The 20,395-nt window shown below is 37.4% G+C and overlaps 1 protein-coding gene across 1 annotated transcript; it reads right to left on the reverse strand.

The window, feature by feature from the left end:
* Positions 1 to 248: 248 nt before the first annotated feature.
* On the reverse strand, positions 249 to 14,557 carry sstr2a (somatostatin receptor 2a). Its single transcript, XM_028475747.1, has 4 exons — positions 14,445 to 14,557; positions 6,402 to 7,047; positions 4,859 to 5,184; positions 249 to 975 (listed from the first exon to the last, which is right to left on the reverse strand). Exons 2-4 carry the CDS (start codon positions 6,787 to 6,789, stop codon positions 544 to 546), a joined length of 1,146 nt encoding a protein of 381 aa, XP_028331548.1. The 5' UTR covers positions 6,790 to 7,047; positions 14,445 to 14,557; the 3' UTR covers positions 249 to 543.
* Between the last annotated feature and the right edge of the window lie 5,838 nt (positions 14,558 to 20,395).

The following is a 20,395-nucleotide window of genomic DNA, read 5'->3' on the forward strand; positions in this document are numbered from 1 at the left end:
CTACTAGCTCCTCCATTCATATAATAGTTCTTGCTGTGGGCTTTAGATTGGAACCTTTTCAAGAGATTATTCCATTATCGTGGAGATAAGCCAGTCAGATGCGTTTTTTGATCTCCAAGAACTCCATTCTTTAAACTCAAGCCTGTCACACCACTGTCTGGATATAGTTTTTGTAGTTCCTGTAGTATCTTCATCAGTTCCACTGGTGGGATATGACTTTTCCTTGCATCCTTTAATGGGATGGAAAAAACACACTCGCAACAGAGTCGAAAATACTTTTATCCTTGGAGGTTGACTTGCTCAACATTCTTGATGACCCTGATCTTAAGGACTCTTCAGTAGAAGGTGGTGTACTGTCCCAGATCTCTGCAAACACTAATGCAATGTCGGACTTGTTGGTTCTTGTTTGCTACTACATCAACCCGTTGTTTCTATCTCTTTGGTACGAGTCACCACGAGTGAACTTCATGGCAGCCCAGACGCGTCCAAACTCCAAAACAACTCAATCCCTTTCAACTCCCAAGATGTTGCGATTGTTCGCTTTTAGATGCTGGTCTGTATTTCCCCGTTGAGCAAGGCAGTGTTGTGCGCCTCCAGGTTGGCGGCAATAATCATGGCTTCGTTGACCATCCTGCTCCGGTCGGCCCTGCTGTCGCTGCGCTCGATCTCGTCCAAGCCCGCCACCTTTTTCAAGCACAGCACGTTCTGAAAGCTCTTCTTAAAGTTGTCCGACAGAAAGGCGTACAGGATGGGGTTAGCGCAGCTGTTAGCGTAGCCCAGCACCACTACGAAGTCGAACGTGCTCTTCACAGCCGAGGTGGGTTTGATGGAGCTGGTGACAGAGGTCACGTTGAAAATGTAGAAAGGCAGCCAGCAGAGGACAAACACCGCCACCACGATGGAAACCATCCGCGTCACCTTACGTTCTGAGCGCCTGCGTTTGGTGGAACCGACGCGCATGCCGGATGATTTCACCTGGTGAGAGAGAAAACTGTCATTGCCAGGTAAAATCCCAACATTGTTGACATCATTATTAAAAGTCAATCATTCAACCAGGGTTGGGTTCAATTACATTTTAAAATTACAAATATGTCTATAATTATGATTTTTTTTTTAATTACAATCATTATTTCCCCCTGAAAGTCATTTAAAATTACATTCTCAATTACTTAAGTTCAATTACAATTAATCACAATTACTAATTTTTTAACAAATAACCCCATAAAACGTGACTTTCCTCTTTTGTTTTTTTTTTTTTATTGAAGAAAAATAGAACATTTTACATACAATTTTTTTTTTTATACAAAATTCTTCTTTTTTTTTTTTTTAAACGACATACAAGGACAAGACATACATATACAAACTCGAACCCCCACATCCTTACACTAACATTCCCCTAGCACACCTCTTAAAGGGAAAAAAAAAAAAAAAAAAAAAAAAAAACTAGATTGAATATAATAAAAAATTGACAGAATATTTAAAACAGGTTCTCAGTCAACATGACTTTCCTCTTTTGTAAGCTTTCTGTTACAATAAGAGGTCAGTTCTGACCCATGTTTTAGATCAGTTGTAAAATACACTAAAAAATATGATCCATCATTTCATTTGTTTCTCATCTCTTGATTACCTTGTTCGGCTTCCTTGAAAATATTGGTATTCATATTTTTGGTGTGGGAGTCTGACCCTTTTTTCTGTCAGCATCATAGGCCGAGTTTGAGATTCTTGCCAGGGATGGCAAAAGAAAAATATAAATATGAATAAATATAAATATATAGACTGTCCCGAGGTTCGTGCCAATCACAATGTGTGTTACGTACAAATTTGCATTTTTTGCTGCAGTACCGTACGTGAACTGGTGGGTACAGTGTCGCTTCATCATTTACATTATGAGGAATAATTGCACAACAGAAGAAGAACCAACCTAAAGTATCAAAGGTTTGGGACCATTTCACTGAAAACTTATACGACACACCTGAGGTAGATATACATTTTTTACAGTCACTGTGTTTTATGGCACTTGAAATATTTGTATATTATGTACATTATATTAGGAATTGCATTTTTTCGTATGAATTTGGGAAAACTGTAATGAAACCCTTTGACCACTAGTAAGGCAAGGTTAGGTATCTGTCCATCAAGCAGATTTTGAACATTAAATTAACCTATTATTATTATTATTATTATTATTATTATTATTATTATTATTATTATTATTATTATTATTATTATTATTATTATTATTATTATTTTATTTAGTTTTGCACATATTAGTCTTTAATTACAGTTTATGTTTTTTTCTAGTTGATTGTTATTATTTAATGTTTACATTGTATAACATACATTACATGGCCAATAAAGTTGATTCTGATTCTATTCGATTTCGGTCATTGTTTCTGGATGTGGTTCCAGCTGATTGAAATGAAGGCTCTGTAATAAAAAATCATTCCTGAACATGTCTTTTCATCCTTTCAGCTGTGCGTTCATGTATTGTGACCTGTGCTCACGGTGCTGATTCACTGTTTTGGTCAGAGTGACCTAACCACAGGCAGTTGCTGCACAACCGTTTCATATCACCGACTCAAGGTCTTTGCACGTGACTTCAACATGTTTTGGTTACTGTTATCTGCCTTCATACTTTGGGATACCAGCAGAAATCGAGTGAAGCTACGGAGCTCTAGGCCTGGCATCTGTAAATGTAACAATAACCCAGTAACTTCTCATATTTGCCTCCTAGTTTGTCTCTGGAAAAATCCCACAACAAACTCCAACCTGGGCCAAATATGGTAATATTCTCAGGCGCCCACGTGCATGTGTTTGTGTGAGCAATCAGTGAATGATTGGACCTTGTCTGCATATGTGTTGGTTTGCAGGAGGCAGCTGATTGCATATTGTGTGTGACCTTTATTACCGGTAGTTGCTTTATGACATGGCAGTTTACCTTTCCTAAGGGGTAAAACATTCTGTTACACTAAAGTTTTATACATAAAGGCTGACATTACGCTGTCATTAACATGACCAAGGTGTCATTAAGTGTGGTTCGTTACCCTAACCCTTTTTTACCTTAACCCTAACCCGACCAAATAGGGGTGGGAACCTCTGGATACCTCACGATACGATACGATACACAATGCAAAGCTCACGATAACGATTTGACGATACTGCGATTATCAATATATTGGTCAGAAATCAATCTACGATAATCTATGACAACAAGAAAAAATAAATAAAAATAAGTGAAAAAATACAATTTTTATTTCGTATCTCTGAAAGACACTCTATTAAACACCTTTAAAGTCAAATATTCTACAAATGTCTTTAATCAACAAGATATTGATAATTTTAACTAGTTTCCATAGATTACATCAATCCTTAATCTGTTTTTGATACTTATCGTTCAATTTAAACATGTTATTTTTTGATAATTCATCAGCAGAAGTGGTTTTATTCTTTAAATACAAATTGTTTTGACAGATTCTTATAATGAAACGGTAATTTAATCTTTCCTACTGTTTATCTTGACAATGTCCCGGTATGATTTCTCTGTTTTTTAAATTTTCAAACTTCAGGGGTTTTGTATTGTATTGTTTGTCTGAGGGTATCAGGGTTGGGGTCAAGTACATTGTTGAATTACAATTACATCTTCAATTATCCATGTTCAATTACAACCCAATTATGATTACCGTCATTTTTCCAACTACAATTCAAATTACAAATATTATTTTTGCCCAGAAAGTCAATTACAAATACGTTCTCAATTTCTAAGGTTAGGATTTAATTCATCACAATTTTGTCCACTACATTGTTTTCTTTTTTACAAGCGAGTAGAGGCAGGCATGGTAACAAGTGGACAAAAATGTCCAAAAGTGGCAAAAACATGGCAAAAAGAGTGTAAAGTGCCGAAAGCAGTCAAGAGTGGCAAAAAATGGGCAAATAAAGAGGAACCAGGTGGTATGCAATGGCAAAGGGTAACTTTGATGAGCAAAATGTGGCAAAAAATAGTGAAAAACGGCAAAAATGTGGAACAAAAAGAGGTAAAATGCATGAAAATGGGGGAACAAGTGGTATTTATTGGGCAAATGTTAGCTTATTTGGATAGGTTCAAAAATAACTTGCAAAAATGGACAAAAAATACAAAAAAGGGGGCATTTATTGGCAAAAGGAAAAAAGTGTCAGAACTTTGTGAAAAGGGGCAAAAATGGGACAAGTGAAGTTGCAACATGGAAATAGGAAAAAGGTTAAAAAAAAAAAAAGGGGGGGGGGGTTAAAAAGTCCACCCTTTCAAGGTGTTGTGTTTGATGTCTAACAGCTGTTGCTCACAGTCCCCGCCCCTTTCCTGGAGCTAGAGCGCTGTCTTTTTTACAGTGTATGGTCTGGAGGAGTAGGAGATGGAATTGGTGACTTTTCTGCTTGAAAGGTAATTACTGCTGCTTGATTTACATTACGTTTGATTTGTAATTGTTACACTAGAACTCTGTGGTGCATGTGTTGTTCATGTGCGCGCAGCAGCCTCCATGTGGGCTGCTGTAAGTGACACTGTGTTGCTGTTGCTGCTGCTGCTGAGGTTTGTGCACATAGAGAGAGAGAGAAGCGCTGCGGTAACATGCTTTTAACAGGGCATGTTATATTACTGTGATGTTGCTGTCAAATGTTAGCTTGTTAGCTCCTAACAACAAGTTTGGAGGCAGGGCAAAAGAGCAGCGGGGAGGGAGGGGGAGAGAGGGATCTGAGAGTTGCGGACTGCAAATTTAATAACAGCTTCTACGTGGTGTCACAGATAATTTAGTGGGCTGGTCTGGACAGAAAATGCCAGAGCTGAGTTTTTTCCATTATTTTCGTGTGTGTGTGTGTGTATTCTCACCTTGACTATAATGAGCAGGTAGCACAGACAGATAACTGCCAGTGGCAGGAAGAATCCAATGAAGAAAGTGTAGAAAATGAAGGCGGTGTAGTAGACATCCTGGGGCTCTGGCCAAACGATGCCACACACTGGCACTTTGTTCAAACCACTGAAGATTAGAGTTGGCAGGATGACTAATAGTGACACGCCCCATACTGTGAGGTTAATGAGTTTGGCTACACGGGGTTTACGCCATTTTGTCGACCTAATAGGGTGGACGACAGCCAGGTATCGATCGATGCTCATCACCATCAGACAGAAGATGCTGGTGAACTGGTTGAGAGAGTCTGAGAAGAGGAAGTGAATGGGCAAGAGGTTAAAAAAAGAAATAAAAGAAGGATAACAAAGTAAAAGTGTTTTTTTTTTTTTTTTTTTTTACCACACAAAATATATTAAACCACACATGTTGGATCATGTCCTGATAGCATCAATTATATTTTTATACCTCCTTATCAATTAAAATGTAGGTTTTAATATTTTTGGTGTTGGCGTCTGAGCCTTTTTTTGTCAGTATACCCCTTGATTATTTTATATTATTTATCTTTTAATGTGAGAAAACTTGATCTAAAACATATTTTAACTATTGTTTACTACATATGTGTAGAACTGTAACTTGGTTCCTCAGTTTTCTTGCGTTGGATTAAATTGTCAATAACAATTTTTATATATCAATTACACTCAGGGTTCCATATACTTTTTTCACAATAATTTTTCAAAACTTTTCCAAAATATTTGACCATATTTTTACCAAATTTCCATGCTGGTATTCAGCACTTTCCTTTTAAGATAACACTTAACATCTTTGGGGTTTAATATATTTTACACATCAGAATAAAATAGGCTATATTTCCAAAACTTTTCCAAAACACTTAAATTATTCCACGACTTTCAAACACTGGAAAATGTTTTTTTCAAATTCCATAAGTTCTTCAGGAATTTCATGACCGTGGGGAACCTGTACAATTACAAAGACAATTATTTGAAATTCAATTACGATTACGATGGCAACATGTTTTTTTAAATTACAATTACATTTATAAGTACGTCATTGGCTAGACGCTAAGGTGGGTTATAATGGACTATAAAACGCAAGACGTCCAACAAACCGTAGCGAGACGGTTTCGTTTAGTATCACAGTAACGCAGCCTGCATGCAGGAAAAAAAAGTGTAATTTAATTATTGTTTCCTCAATTATAATCCCTTACTTTACTCGTTAATTGCAAAATAATCATATTACAGTAACGCGTTACTGCTCATCACTGGTCATTGCTCTTCACTCAAGGTTCAAGATTCAAGGTTTTTTTATCGTCATTTTCATGTTATCATAAAAACTAAATTCTCGGGACCAGCAGCAAGAACATAGATATTGACAGAAATAATGCAATATAAACACAATACAACAGAAATAAATAATTAAGAAAGTACACAATGCACAAAATAAGAGTGCAGGTACCAAGGAGGATACTGTATGTTTGCAGCCTCAGAGCTTAGGCTTATTACTCACCCACGGTCATGATCACCCTACACAGAGCCTCCCCAAACGGCCAGTGAACCAAGGCCAGCTGCAGGGCGATGAAGGGCAGGCTCATCATACACAGGACGTCGGCCACTGCCAGGTTCAAGATGTAGATGTTGGTGACGGTCTTCATTTTAGCGTAGCGCAAGATGACGTAGATGACCAGGGTGTTACCGCCCAGTCCCAAGGCACAAACCACAAAGTAGATGAAGGTGATGACAACAGAGCTGGTCTTGTCCTGGTGGGGCTCCCTGGTCTTAGTGATGTTAAAGTCCAGGTCGGTCTCATTGTCCTGGATGTAACTGTCATAGAGGAGGGGCTCGGGGAAGGTGATGTTGGGGGACGTTGGGAGGAAGGACCACTGATCCAAGGCCATGACTGCTAGAATTACTCTAAGGTATGAGGGGAATCTGAATTTCTACCAGTTTAGAGTGTCAAAAGGCAAAGCAGCAGTTATGGTGGTAATTTAAACTATTGATTTTGCAGCACAAATAAGCCTAAGTGGGACCTTAGAGGGTTGTTTTACAATGTAAAACGGGCAAGGGATTAAAGAGCCAGGTGTCTGTGCATCAGAATCTATACATGGGTCTATTAACTATCACATCCCAGCTGGAGAAAGATGATAAAAGAGGATCTAAAGAGAAACACAGCGTGAAAGAAGGGTTAGTTTGGCTGAAGGCCAGGACACATCGTATAGAATAAATAATGAATATCATATCTCACAGACTCACAGACCTTTTTTTTTTTTTTACTTTAATCATTGTTAGTTGCAGTTCTTATTGTCCTTCATTTATCTCAATAATGCTTGTAGTTCTGAGGGCAGAGAAAAGTTGAAAAACGTGAAAAAAGTTGTTTTTTTGTTGAGGATTGTTGCTGAATAATCAGCCCTTTTGAAACGGATTTTAACATGTGGACGTAAAAACCCCATCGATTTTAACACATCCCATTACATTCCATTAAATCCCATTAATGTTTGAGAATCCAGATCACGACTCAATAGTGAGATCTGTTTGTTAAATTAAGGAGACGTTAAAGCCCTCAGAGGTTCATTGAATCCATTAAACTCTGCATCCACATTAATGCTGAAAGATTAACCGTAATCGCATCGATATTGAGGTTTTCACTACTGTGATAACGTAACCTCAGATGCTGAAGTTCTGTCTCCGTCATTTGAGTGACATACTGTACGTTCGCCAATCAGAATGGCAGAGAACCGCCTTCCTGGGCCAGAAATACTATAGGTCAGGGGTCTTCAACGTTTTCCAGGCCAAGGAACCCCCAAACTGATGGAGAGATGGAGCGGGGACCCCCTACTTATATATATTGTATAAAATTGTGTTTTATATTAAACTGGTCCGATAGTGCCATGTATAAATGTACTATTGTGCATTCAATACTAAGATATTCAAATAACACACAGGTTTATATGTTTTTGTTTTTAGTTTAAACATGTGCAAGGTACAGTGAGTAGGGTGGCCATGCCACTGCCATTCATACACATAACATAACATAATAAACTGATACCTGCCAAGATCAACAATGTCTGTCAAATTGCATGTAACAACATTTTGAATAAAAGCTGTTCAAATAGACATTTTTGTTCCCACATAAATGTGGAAACAAAAATTATTGATGCTTGTTAGTGCCACTGGCATGCATAAACATACCTGTTATCTTGCATACAATACTGAACTATTAACATAATTGACAGATTCATGTTTTAATTTTAAACATACATGTAGTATGGGCAGTGAATCCTCAAACCAGCTATGGATGGCATGAAAAAATGTCTAATCAACCAAAACATTCGCGACACCCCTGCAGTACCTCCGCGGACCCCCTGTTGAAGACCTCTGCTATAGGTAACACTTTACTTGAAGTTTTATACATAAAGGCTAATAATGTCATGGTGTCATTGGCATGAACAAGGTGTCATGAAGGCTGTCATTTGTTACCCTAACCCCACTAGATCCCCCCACCTAACCCAAAAAATGCCAACATAGCTCCAAAGGTGTCATAATTTATCAAACCACACCTAATGACAGCCTTGTCGACCGTTGCTCAGTGGTAGAGTGGGTCATCCGATAACCGAAGAGTTGGAGGTTCAAATCCCACTCTAAGCAAGTCATTGTGTTCTTGGGCAAGGCACTTTACCCACATTACCTAGTATGAATATAGTGTGTGAGTGAGTGTGACGCACCGATGGTTCGCTATGGCAGCCTCGCAACTGTCAGTCTGCCCCAGGGCAGCTGTGGCTACAACAGTAGCTTGCCACCACTGTGGTGTAAAGCACTTTGAGTCCCTATGAAAAAGCATTACACAAAAGCCAATGCATTATTAGTCATGACACCTATTTCATGCTAATGTCAGCCTTATATATAAAACTTCAAGTAAAGTGTTACCCAGTTACCCATATTTAGAAATATACTCAAAAAGTACAAGTACCCATAAAAGCAACTCAATTACAGTCATGTGAGTACTTGTAATCCATTACATTACTCTGTGTAATGTGAACAAACCATGTTAGAGTCAGAGATGTGTGTTTTAGATTCAGTTTCTCCTGTCCACACGTGCGTCCCCGTCCCCGTCCCCGTCCCAGTCCCAGTCCCAGTCCCAGTCCCAGTCCCCTCCCATATACATACATTCAAACTGTTACGCCTGAGCAGGAGAACGATGAGGGCACAGCGTTACAAAGATCAATGTTTATTCAATTGATCTTGGGGACAAACAGCTCTGACACCGGAGCACGATCACGCCCTCTTCTATTCCCCCCGCAGTGACAAGCGCTGGCTCAACAGCCACATTTTAATGTCAGGGTACGTTTGGAAACGTTAGAGCTCAAGTATTCACCATTCGACTACATTTGGCCAAAGATGGAAAGAAATGTGGAGCTATTATAAAAAGATTTACAGTGAAAGCCACTTAAGAAATAATACAAGTAAGTAAAGTAAGTAAAATGTATTTGTATAGCGCTTTTCACAGACCAGGGTCACAAAGTGCTTCACATTTTACAGTTAAAAAACAATAACAATAACAGAGTACACATGCCAGTGCAATGCAATGTCAGTAGAATGCAAAAAAATAAAAGGGTACATACAAAGCCTACACTGGACAGATACAAAAGTGTGGCTAGAAATAGGAGTGTGACGATATCTCGATACGGCGATATATCACAATATTTTTTTTTCGCACGATCGCTTATCGATTTGCTCGCGCTATCAATTTTTTTTTATTTTTTTCAAAACATTTTCTGCTTTTTCTCTAAAATGTGCAGGTACGTCTTCACAGAAATGTTCTGGAATATTTCACTATAATGGTGTCACTGGTATAAGAAAGACCCTATTTTTTGTTTACAGAAAGCACTATTGGAGATACTTATTTGTTTACATTGGTATGTTGACACTTATTTATAGAAAAGTTGCACTAAAATAGTGTCACTGTTCATAGAACACTTTTTCAATGTATTGTCTTTCAGCGATATAAAATAAAAATTGTATTTTTTCACTTAATCTTTTTTGTCTTGTCATGTCATAGATTATCGTAGATTGATTTCTGACCAATATATCGGTAATCGCAGTATCGTCATATCGTATGATAACCGTTATCGTGAGCCATGTATCGCATATCGTATGATAACCGTTATCGTGAGCCATGTATCGCATATCGTATCGTATCGTGAGGTACCCAGAGGTTCCCACCCCTAGCTAGAAAGCCTCCCTAAAAAAGCATGTAAACAGGCTCTTGCAGTAGTCTAATCGAAACAAACAACAGCACAATCATCTCAAGCTCATGACGAGAGACCATGTGTCTCAGCTTAGAGACGTTTTCTCACGTTTCTCACAGTTCCTGATAAGCTGTTTAGAATGGCGTTCGAGGGACATCCCTTCATCAAAAGTTACTCCAAGGTTCCTCAGACTACCTTTTACAGAGCTACTTAGGACGCCAAGGTGCTGCTTAATGAGAGGCACAATACTGTACGGAGCAGCGACTCGGGATTCCGTTTTATAGGAATTCAACTGGAGGCTAATTTCAGTTAGCCATTGCTTTATTTTGGCGAGGCAGTTTGTGAGAGAAGCCAGTCTCTAAGGTTCGGAGGACATAAAAGTGCAGTACAACTGGAGGTCATCAGCATACAGTACAAGTGATAGGAGACCTCACTGAACTGCTGGATCAGCTCGCCTAGAGGGAGTAAATAAGAACAAAAGCGGCCCTAGGACTGAACCCTGGGGTACACCCCACTTTAAGTCTGCAGTTTCCGATATTGTTAGAGGAAACAGAGAACGTTCTACCAATCAGGTAATGGATGAATCCAGTGAAAACTTAAAGCTGCTACCCATGATAAATAGTGTTTGTCCTCAAAGATCAACGAATCCTACCTCATTTAGTCCAAAAAGAAAAGAAAAAGATTGAATGTGCTGTTTAAAAGTTTGCCTTGATCTCTGTTTGTTGAAACTTTTGCACATTGGAGTCCCATATACTGATACAAAAAAAGTGATTTTAGGGCTGGACAATATATCAAAATTCAGGATATATCGAGTTTTCCATTTTGGTGATATAGAAGATTACAATATTGCCTATATGGATATATATTATAGGTTATTTTTTATTAAAATACTCGTTTTAGGAGTCGCTGCTTTCGTTCACTACTTCTCAGAACGTCATGAAAAGCACAGTTAGATGGATTTCTGAGTGCGTCCTAACCCAGACCTTCCCTTAAACTAGCCACACTACAGAACTCACTCACACGTGCTGTCCCTTATAGCAGAAAACAGTCAAAAGTAGGACATATTGTGCGACTGTTTGTGAATAAATGTACCTGTGTGGCATTTTGCATCAGCAAATTTAACCCAGAATTGTTTTTCTGGTCTGTCTTTATTCAAATGAAAAACATAGAGATTTACATTGTATATTGCTATTTTGAGAAAAAATATTGAGATATGGGTTTTGGTCTAAATCGCCCAGCGCTACGTTTCTTCACCAGACAAGGAGGACAGTAATTTGCTTGACACCATTTATATCAGAATGGAGTAAAAACGCTTTTACGCTCCCGTCTCCACAACTCAACATCCCACAATGCAATGCGCAAAAAAATCAACAGACTGTTTAAGGTGGAGATGAAAACAAACTCTTTAAGTGACAATTTGAACCTTTTTCTTTAGTTTTTTGAGTCAATGATGTTGGATTCATTGATCTATGAGGCAAACACTATGATTTTATCTAATTAAAAAAACTAGCATTGGTCGCAGCTTTAACCCTCCTGTTATCCTCAAATATAACTAATGCATTTTACCCCTGGGGTCAATCTGACCCCAGGAATATTTGCCTCCAGAAAATTATTTTCAGAAAAAAAGTTTTTGTTTCAGGCACTTTGTTTATCTGTTGAATACATAAATAACCCCTTGATAATGAAACCATGATTCTTTATCTAGCGCCACCATCAGGCCAAACTTTTAAATTAGAATTCATTTATCCTGAATAGTTTTCATCCAAATCTTATCAAATTTACTGAGTATGAACCTTATTGGTTATGGTGATGTGACCTTTCAGTTTAAGAGTTTTACAGTGTATCTTAAAAACCTTTAGTCCAAATATGTTCTAATTTGGGGTTCATGACTGACATAATGAAGCATATTGATTGATGTTGGTCTATGATGTTTTTTTTTTATTTGGAAGGGATTGTGTCTCATCAGTTGAGAATGCCTAAAAAGCAGGGTTTCCCTAAAAACAATCCTCTATCGCAGACATATTCTCCTCTACGCCACTTTTACTGTGAAAGAGCTGTTCCAAAACCTCATTGACAGTAAACCTTTTCCCAGAGAGAGAGTGTGCAGAATGCAATACACACAGAGCACAATGAGGATGTCATGCATCAGTTCAAAAAGTATCAACTCTGCCCCTGCAGGTGTGGGGACGTAAATGTAACACAGAGACAAGTTTTACACAGCTAAAACTGCTTACGCCAATGTGTGCAATGTGTGTTCAGTACATTGAAAACATATAATAATGATAATGTCATGCTTAATGAATTGTACCCATCAAATTAGGAAAAGTAATGAAATATGAAGCAAAAAAAAAAAAAAAAAGAAGTCAACTATTATTTTTTGATTGATAAACATTGAATTGGGTCAAATGGACTCCTAGGACAATAGCAGGGTTAAATTCGGTCCTTCTCTGTGATTTTACTCAATAGCTATCAGTAAAAGAAGCATTGAAAACACAGTTTACACCAGGCTCACTGTATCAACCCACAATATAGTTGTTCTTTCTGATGGTTACAGCAAGAATACTTAAATATAATTTATCCCAAATATGAGAGAAGAAGACTATTATAAGATGTGAACAGAACTATAAAGTTGTAACAGCCAATCGTGCAAAACTTGTTTAAAAAAAAAAGGTTTTTGAAGTGACTGGTGCATCTTTGACAAGTTAAATGAGCTACAAATCTATAGTCGACCTAACAACTCATGGACCACCAGGGCTCCCTGAACCCCAGTTTGAGAAGATCTGTTTTAGGCTGGTAACAATGGGCTGAAATGTGTAGACAAATTGGGATTTCATAAAAGTCTGTTTGCACTACATGACAACTTTAAATTAATCCAATAAGAAGGGCTTGTATTGTAATTTCAGCATAACTTCTTTTCACAGGATGAGCATATATATATATATATATATATACAGTATATACATATACTATATACATATACTATATACATACTATATACACTATATACATATACTATATACATACTATATACACTATATATATATATATATATATATATATATATATATATATATATATATATATATATATATATAGTTGCAGTTGGAATGAGTTTTTGTAAAGAGTTTTTATTCCCACTAAAGGACTTTGTTAAAAGAGTGTCAGCTTTATCTATGGGTGACTGGTGGTTCAATTAAACTGTAGTGTGGCGTGTGAGCTACTGCAGGATTGGAAGGTTTATTAAAGCTTCCTCGGGAGAATTACAAAAAGAAGAGGTCTGTGTCAGCGGCTCGGAGTCACTGTGGACTGATGAAGGTGAGCTCAAGTCAGGATAATACAATTTGTTATGATATGACCTGCAGAATGAGTGAAAAATGGAGGACATCACATTGCACAGATTTAAGATCAGGAAATGAGTTTTTAATAGTAGTGAATTGTTCTTATCAGAGAGTCTCAAAGTGCTTTATATTTCAATTAAATGCATACACGCGTCAAGTCAATGAGGAATAAGCAATCTTGGGGTCGTGACCCCACACGGACTTTAAATTGGGTCGCCTGAAATTTCTAATAATTGATTAATTTTAGATTTTTTTTTTTTTAAATTACTGATTAAAAATGCATTTTTGAATGTCATTGCTGTTTTTTCAAAATAAAACGAAACACAATCTTAAACAACTGTATTCTATTGATAAATATGAATCCAGTTATAATAATAATAATAATAATAATAATAATAATAATAATAATTGAATGCAGTAGAAATTTTTTTAAATAAAAACAACTGGGAAAAAAAAAACGTTTTTAGGGTCGCCAGAAATTATTGATATCAAAAATGGGGTCACCACTGAGCTACTATAACATTTTATTGTTCATAAACCAGGGTTCCCTTCCACTTTTAGACACAAATAAGTCACATTCCTACATCGTTGGCTTGTGTCAGAAATATCCCCCTCGTGCACAGCATCATGGCCACATTTATCAGAGCCAACATTGATTCATTAAACCACTTAATACGAATACATTTCCCTGCTTTTCTTCCCTCAGACATTTTAATAAATCATGACCAAAATGAACTGCAGTTTAGTAAATTTAGAAAAAAAAAAAAAAAAAAAAAAAAGCTGGAATCCTGAAATGTATACAATAAACCACCTGATGCTCCTGCACTGACACAAAGCTGGTCAAGAATAGATAATATAACATATTGAACTTTAGTGCTGACCAATAGGAGCAGACTTTAGTGGATCCCTGGAGCTGGAAACCAAAGTCCACGTACACACGCACAGATCACGACGGCTCTGAATCCTCACCTGTGGCCGAGAGTCCCTTCACTCACGCTTCATCAGACTCTCAGTCTTCAATCACGTCCGTTAGAGAAAGAAAGAGAGAGAGAGAGGGAGGAGAGTATGTACCCGCTGGTAGCGGTGCTGACCCACTGCAGAGCTGCATCCTCCAGACTCTCCATCCACCACCTGCTGCTGCTGATGCCTCTGCGTTACGCACAGCGCGGCGTCAAACTACCCAAAACACCGGCCGCCCTGAGCCACAGCTCACGCTTAAATCACTACATCTCTGTCAAGTCATTAAAAAAAATAAAAAATAAAAAGCTTTCAGTCAAATTCTGTGTTTATGAAATAAATCCTGACAGAGAAAAACTAAAGTAAAGGGAGTTACAGAGGGAGGGAGGGAGGGATGCGCTCTGTGCGCTCAGTGCGCACCGACGTTTCCAACAGGACGGACTTGGCACCAAATCCACAGGCACGAGCCAGAGAGAGAGAGAGAGAGGGAGAGAGAGCGACCGCGCAATTGCGTCATCATTTGTGAATTATAAATGTTACAATAGCAGTTGTTATCTACATTACACTAAAATAATCAAATGACCACACATTTGATTAATTCATTACTTAATTAATTAAAGAAAAATATAAATGAATGTGGGCCATTAATCTATGTCTTATTTTCTGATATGTCTGTTGTGTTATGTCTGCTATGGACCTTGTATGTTTCCAAAATAACGTTTGATGATGATGATGATGATGATGATGATGATATCTAACTGATGTTAACTGAATGAATATCATTTATTTAGTTAACATTATGGCCCTAAAATCATCTCTTGAGGACTTTTTTTTTTTTTAACATTTATTTATTATTTATTTTAATCTTAGACCCAAATTTCCTGTGTTCTACTGAATTTGCCCCTTAAATTTCCTTCTGCTAATTTTTGTAGATTTAATTGTATTACTTTTCATTAATATGGCTGATATTGTTACTTTTTTTTTGTTTGTTTTGTTTTGCTGTTGCGAAAAGATTCCACTAGTGATGACCTTTGACACAATTTTTCCAGTTATTTATTGCAATTCAAGTCGCGCAAATCCAATGAATAGCTGGAAATGGTACAAAGGGAAGAACTGAACAGGTGAAGGTCAAAAAAAAAGTTTTGTTGCCCAAAACAAAATAATGTACATTTCAGAATTATACAAATAGGCCTTTTTTCAGGGAACACTGAGTGGGTTAACAATTTAAAGCTGTTCTGCATCAGTGAAGCTTGAATCAGCCTTGAACCCCCTCTGTCTGCATAAAAGCAGTGTTGGAAGGAACACACTGTGGTACCAGACCCTCATGAGCATCAGGTGAACAGTATTGTTCATGGATTCCATTTTCTTCTTTTTTCAACTCAAATTGCTTATTTGTTCTATTCTTACATTTCAGAGTGCAATGACACAATAAACCTAATAATTTTCAGTAAAAAACTGGAAAAAAGTGTGGTGTTCTAAAACTTTTGTCCGTATTTATATATATATATATATATATATCATAATTTGCTACAAACTTGCATGTCTATTTTTCATTATGTCCATATTCTCTTCTTGTATATATGATTTAAAAAAATCTATATAGCTCTTGGATAGTTTTGTGATGGACTCCTCACCCATTCAAAAGCCAAGTGTTTTGTTTGGGTGAAAGGAAAAGGGAGTGAAGGTCATTTACTGTCACTGACTTTTTGTAAAGTTCTTACAGATGTATTTTTATAGCACATTTCGAGGCAGGCAACAAATGTTTTACATGATCTTTCTACTCTGAGAAGCTAAAGGAGAGTGAATGAAAGATACAAATACAACCTTAATTGAGGTATACCAGCAAAAATGATTGAAAGAAGTATAGAGTTCTAGTGCTTTCAGTTGTTTAAAGTGTGTAGTTCCATAGATGGCATTTGCTGTTCTGTTTTATTATTATTATTATTATTATTATTATTATTATTATTATTATTATTATTATTATTATTATTATTATTATTATTATTATTATTATTATTTTAACTCTATAATATTTTCTCTAATCTACTATTCCGGCCTCTTACCTTCATGTGTACCCCTGTACCCCATCAATCACCTCACAGCTGTTTCATCTCGTTGATTCTTGAGTCTTTTGAGAGCCTGCAAAGCCCAACCCCACCCTGCCATGCAAAACAGATTGTCTCTTCACATCCGTACAGTTGTGATGACCGTCATTCATGCATGCAGATCACTCTTCTGACGTGTGCACTTGCCAAACCAGTGATGACACTTGAATCTCAGAGAGCGCAACCGATCCGGCTCAAGCTCTTCGTTTCTTTATATACAGAAGGAGGTTTGTGTTGAAGGGCAGATGGCGGATATCATCCATGACCTTTCCCATCGTTGAGATCCATGAGAAAATGTCTGGCTTCTTTTCTCAACACACCAGCATTATTGTGGGTCTGTTCGTAGAGCCAGATGCTGTCCCGTCAAAGAATAAACGGCTTAGTGAAATCAAATTGTAGAAACACTTAAAGTGGTGAAAAGAATGAAACATTGGTTGAATTTGTGTAAAGTGGAGGTTTCCGTCTTTGGTGAAAAACTGAAAAAAATGACAACACTTTTAACATTGTTGTGCTCTAGTTTTCAATATCACTTCCTGCAGGATCTTCATTTCCAAAATTATTGATTTTGTAACCAATTTTGTGTAGATTTTTAAAAAAGTGAGATTTCGTTTCATAATTTGCAATCAAAAATGCATGGGAAAACTTCCAGCCCCTAAAAATATCATGGAGTTTCATTGAATGTGTCTGTATCATGTTTGTTGTCTTCTGTTGGCCAAATTGTGTGCTCTAAAGGGGACGGATTTAGCCCCCGAGCCTTGAGTTTGATACGTGCTACGGATGGATGGTCAGGATTCTGTCACAATCTGGGTCGGATTTTGTTTTTCATATCCCTTTTTAGTTGGTTTGATGGTGCAACCTCGTGGGAGGGTGGCCTGGGGCTCCTTGGCCCCCGCTCTTTCTGCTGGCCTGGCTGCATCTGTGGGCCCGGGGCAGTTCCTGGGTTTGCGGTAGCGGTTTTTGCACATATACTGGTCTACGATGCACTGGCACGCCTTGGGATCTGGGATAAAACTCATACTGGGCTTAACTTTAGACATGTTAATCCCAAATACCTGCTTTAGGTACTACCACTCACTCATTCCCCCTGTTCACAGCCACCAACTTTAATACTGGCTTGATTACACAACATGTTCTACAACTTCACATCTCACCCTCACTGTGAAACAATTTATTCTCCCCACCCTTTCTATTTCCTACCTCGAGTCTCTCCTCCCTGCTCCCTTTCGCGTCGCCTCCCCCTCCACCTAGGTGTAACACTGCTCTCCCTTTTTATATCCTCCCTATAATAAAAGATTTCATACCTTTCCTTAGGGAGGGCTGGTGATGGTCACAATTACCAAAACATGCATTGCTGTCTCATAATGATTGCAGTTCTTGTAGTGTTGACCTTTGACAGCATGTGCAGACAAGTAAAAAAAACCAAAAAAAAAACATGGTGCAACCTCGTAAAGTTTCCGTATTAAAACTTCTACTGAAATTGAATTGGGGTTCCCACTAGGGTTCCCCACCCCTTTATTTTAGATGGACAACTTTCTTTAAAAGTCCTCGTGGAGCAACCAGGAAGAGAAAAAGACCTGATTGTCAATGAGACACGGACGCAACTATTATGCTCACCTCACACACCGACAGTAACGTCAAGCTACTGCCTGAGGCTTACGTTTTACATTGTTGGATCCATCCATCCGTTCATCCATCCAATCCAATGCAATCCCACAACTAAGCTTTGCCAGTAAAATGGCTGGTTGGGATTGGTGTGCATTTCAGAGGGAGTTGAAGATTCATCGCCACGATTAATTCCTTGACACACTTGTCACTAATCGCTGATTGGAATAAAACTGCTTTAAAATCAATGTGTAATCTACACCGTGTAATAATAAAACACGTAAGCAAAGGATAATTTTCTGAGAAAAAAATGGGAGAAAATCCGATTTGAACGTCTTAATCAGAAAGAGATAATAAAGGCAGCTGGCAGCATTAGCGACACAGCTGTAGTCGAAGTGGCTGGTTTAGAGCATCTGCCCCACTGGGACTAACACAATCACTGTCTTCACCGATTTTCATGTGTTAATTGGGTTCATTCAACAGCCTGTGTATCATTAGACGTGTTTAAGACTACTTCACATCACACCTCGCCGGCTAATTTGGCTTTTTCTGTCGAAACAGCACAGTACTCATATAGGCTTTGAAACGCTCCCTCTGTTTAACAACGATCATCAAGCCAATATTTAGTCCACATACGAAAGTACAAATACCAGAAGTAATGCCTTTACATAGACCAGACATGGCCTCAGCCCAATTATGTGCAGCCCACAAAGTAAGAGAAAAAACTGATTGCAAAGAAAAATACACAAAATGACTCCTAAAAATACAGACATTGAGAGAGATATACAAAATGAAGAGAAAAATACACAAAATGAGATTAAAATATGTAAAATTACACCAAAACAACAGAAAAATTACCACAAAAACATAAAAAAATACAGACATTAGGAGACTTATCAAAATGACAACAAAAATACACAAAATGAAGGTACCATATGTAAAATAACACCAAAAGAACAGTATATGTACAACAAAAACATACAAAAATGACGACAAAAATACAGACATTAGGAGAGATATGAAAATTGACAACAAAAATGCACAAAATGAAAGAACAATACGTAAAATAACACCAAAAGAGCAGTAAAATTACAACAAAAACACACAAAGAAGACTCAGAAAATACAAAATGACAACAAAAATACAGACATTGGGCGAGACATACAAAATGACAACAAAAATCCACAAAATGAGAGTACAATATTTAAAAGAACATCAAAAGAACAGTAAAATTATAACAAAACCAACCAAAATGACTCCATAAAACACAAAATGACAAAAAAAAATGCACAAAACGAGACTAAAAAAAAATATATATATATATATATGTAGAATAACATACAAAATGAGAGAAAAATATACAAAAAGACGGCAAAATCACTCAAAAAATCAAAAAAATCCATTGTTTGTTTCCTGTATTAATATTCAGATTAATCATTATTCTAAATGCTGTCATGAATGTTGATAATATGGCCCTTTGGATCAGACAATAATATTTCCTGGATTTCCGTGGCCCTCACCATGCATACACACTGTTACACATTTCGGTCAACAATTCTCTACTTGGCCTTCAACTTTAACACGAGTCAACATGAAGCCTAGTTTAAAGTCCATTCATGATAAGACCTATAGAAGTGCGTAGATGATATCTCCTTAGAAACTGCTCAGGCGAAGAGCTGAATGAATATATTGAATATATCTGAGCTATTCAGGCTTTAATCTGTAATTCAGACACACTGCTGCTGCTGCTGCTGCTGCTGCTGCTGCTGCTGCTGCTGCTGACGCATTTGTTTTGGCTGTTTCAACAAGGTGTTAGTGGAAGGAGCGAAGCGTGGGGATAAAGTGTCAAATCATGTATGTTTTTATGATTTCTGCTGCAGCGCTACACTGCTAGCATGCAATGAGCTCTGTTCTTCCACTCAAGAAGTCACAAAAGAACACAAAAATGTATTTACAGATAAATATTGCCTTTGTCTCCTCAGCTGAATTAAGCAGTAAAATAGAAAGCGTTAGTGAAGTGGGTTTTAGAGTCTTTTCTTTTTTCTTTTTTTTTTTTTTTTTACATGCTATGACTGTAAAAACACCCAAAAATGGAGGCCACTCGCCACCTCAATAGAAAAGGTACCATTATTGATTTTAGGAGCTCCATGTATAGTGATATAGTGCAATATTTTCATTTTATAAACTTATTTTTTTTTCCTGGTCACTAGTATTAACCATAAACCAATAACCTTCAATTGGGATTTTGCATGTAAT

This window comes from Gouania willdenowi, chromosome 19, assembly GCF_900634775.1.
Source record: "Gouania willdenowi chromosome 19, fGouWil2.1, whole genome shotgun sequence".
NCBI lineage: Eukaryota > Metazoa > Chordata > Actinopteri > Blenniiformes > Gobiesocidae > Gouania > Gouania willdenowi.

Coding starts and splice junctions, on each gene's coding strand:
- sstr2a (XM_028475747.1), bottom strand. CDS start 6,789: ATGGCCTTGGATCAGTGGTCCTTCCTCCCAACGTCCCCCAACATCACC. Junction 5,185..6,401: donor TAGGGTGATCATGACCGTGG/GTGAGTAATAAG, acceptor TCCTCTTCTCAG/ACTCTCTCAACCAGTTCACC. Junction 976..4,858: donor ACCTGCTCATTATAGTCAAG/GTGAGAATACAC, acceptor CTCTCTCACCAG/GTGAAATCATCCGGCATGCG.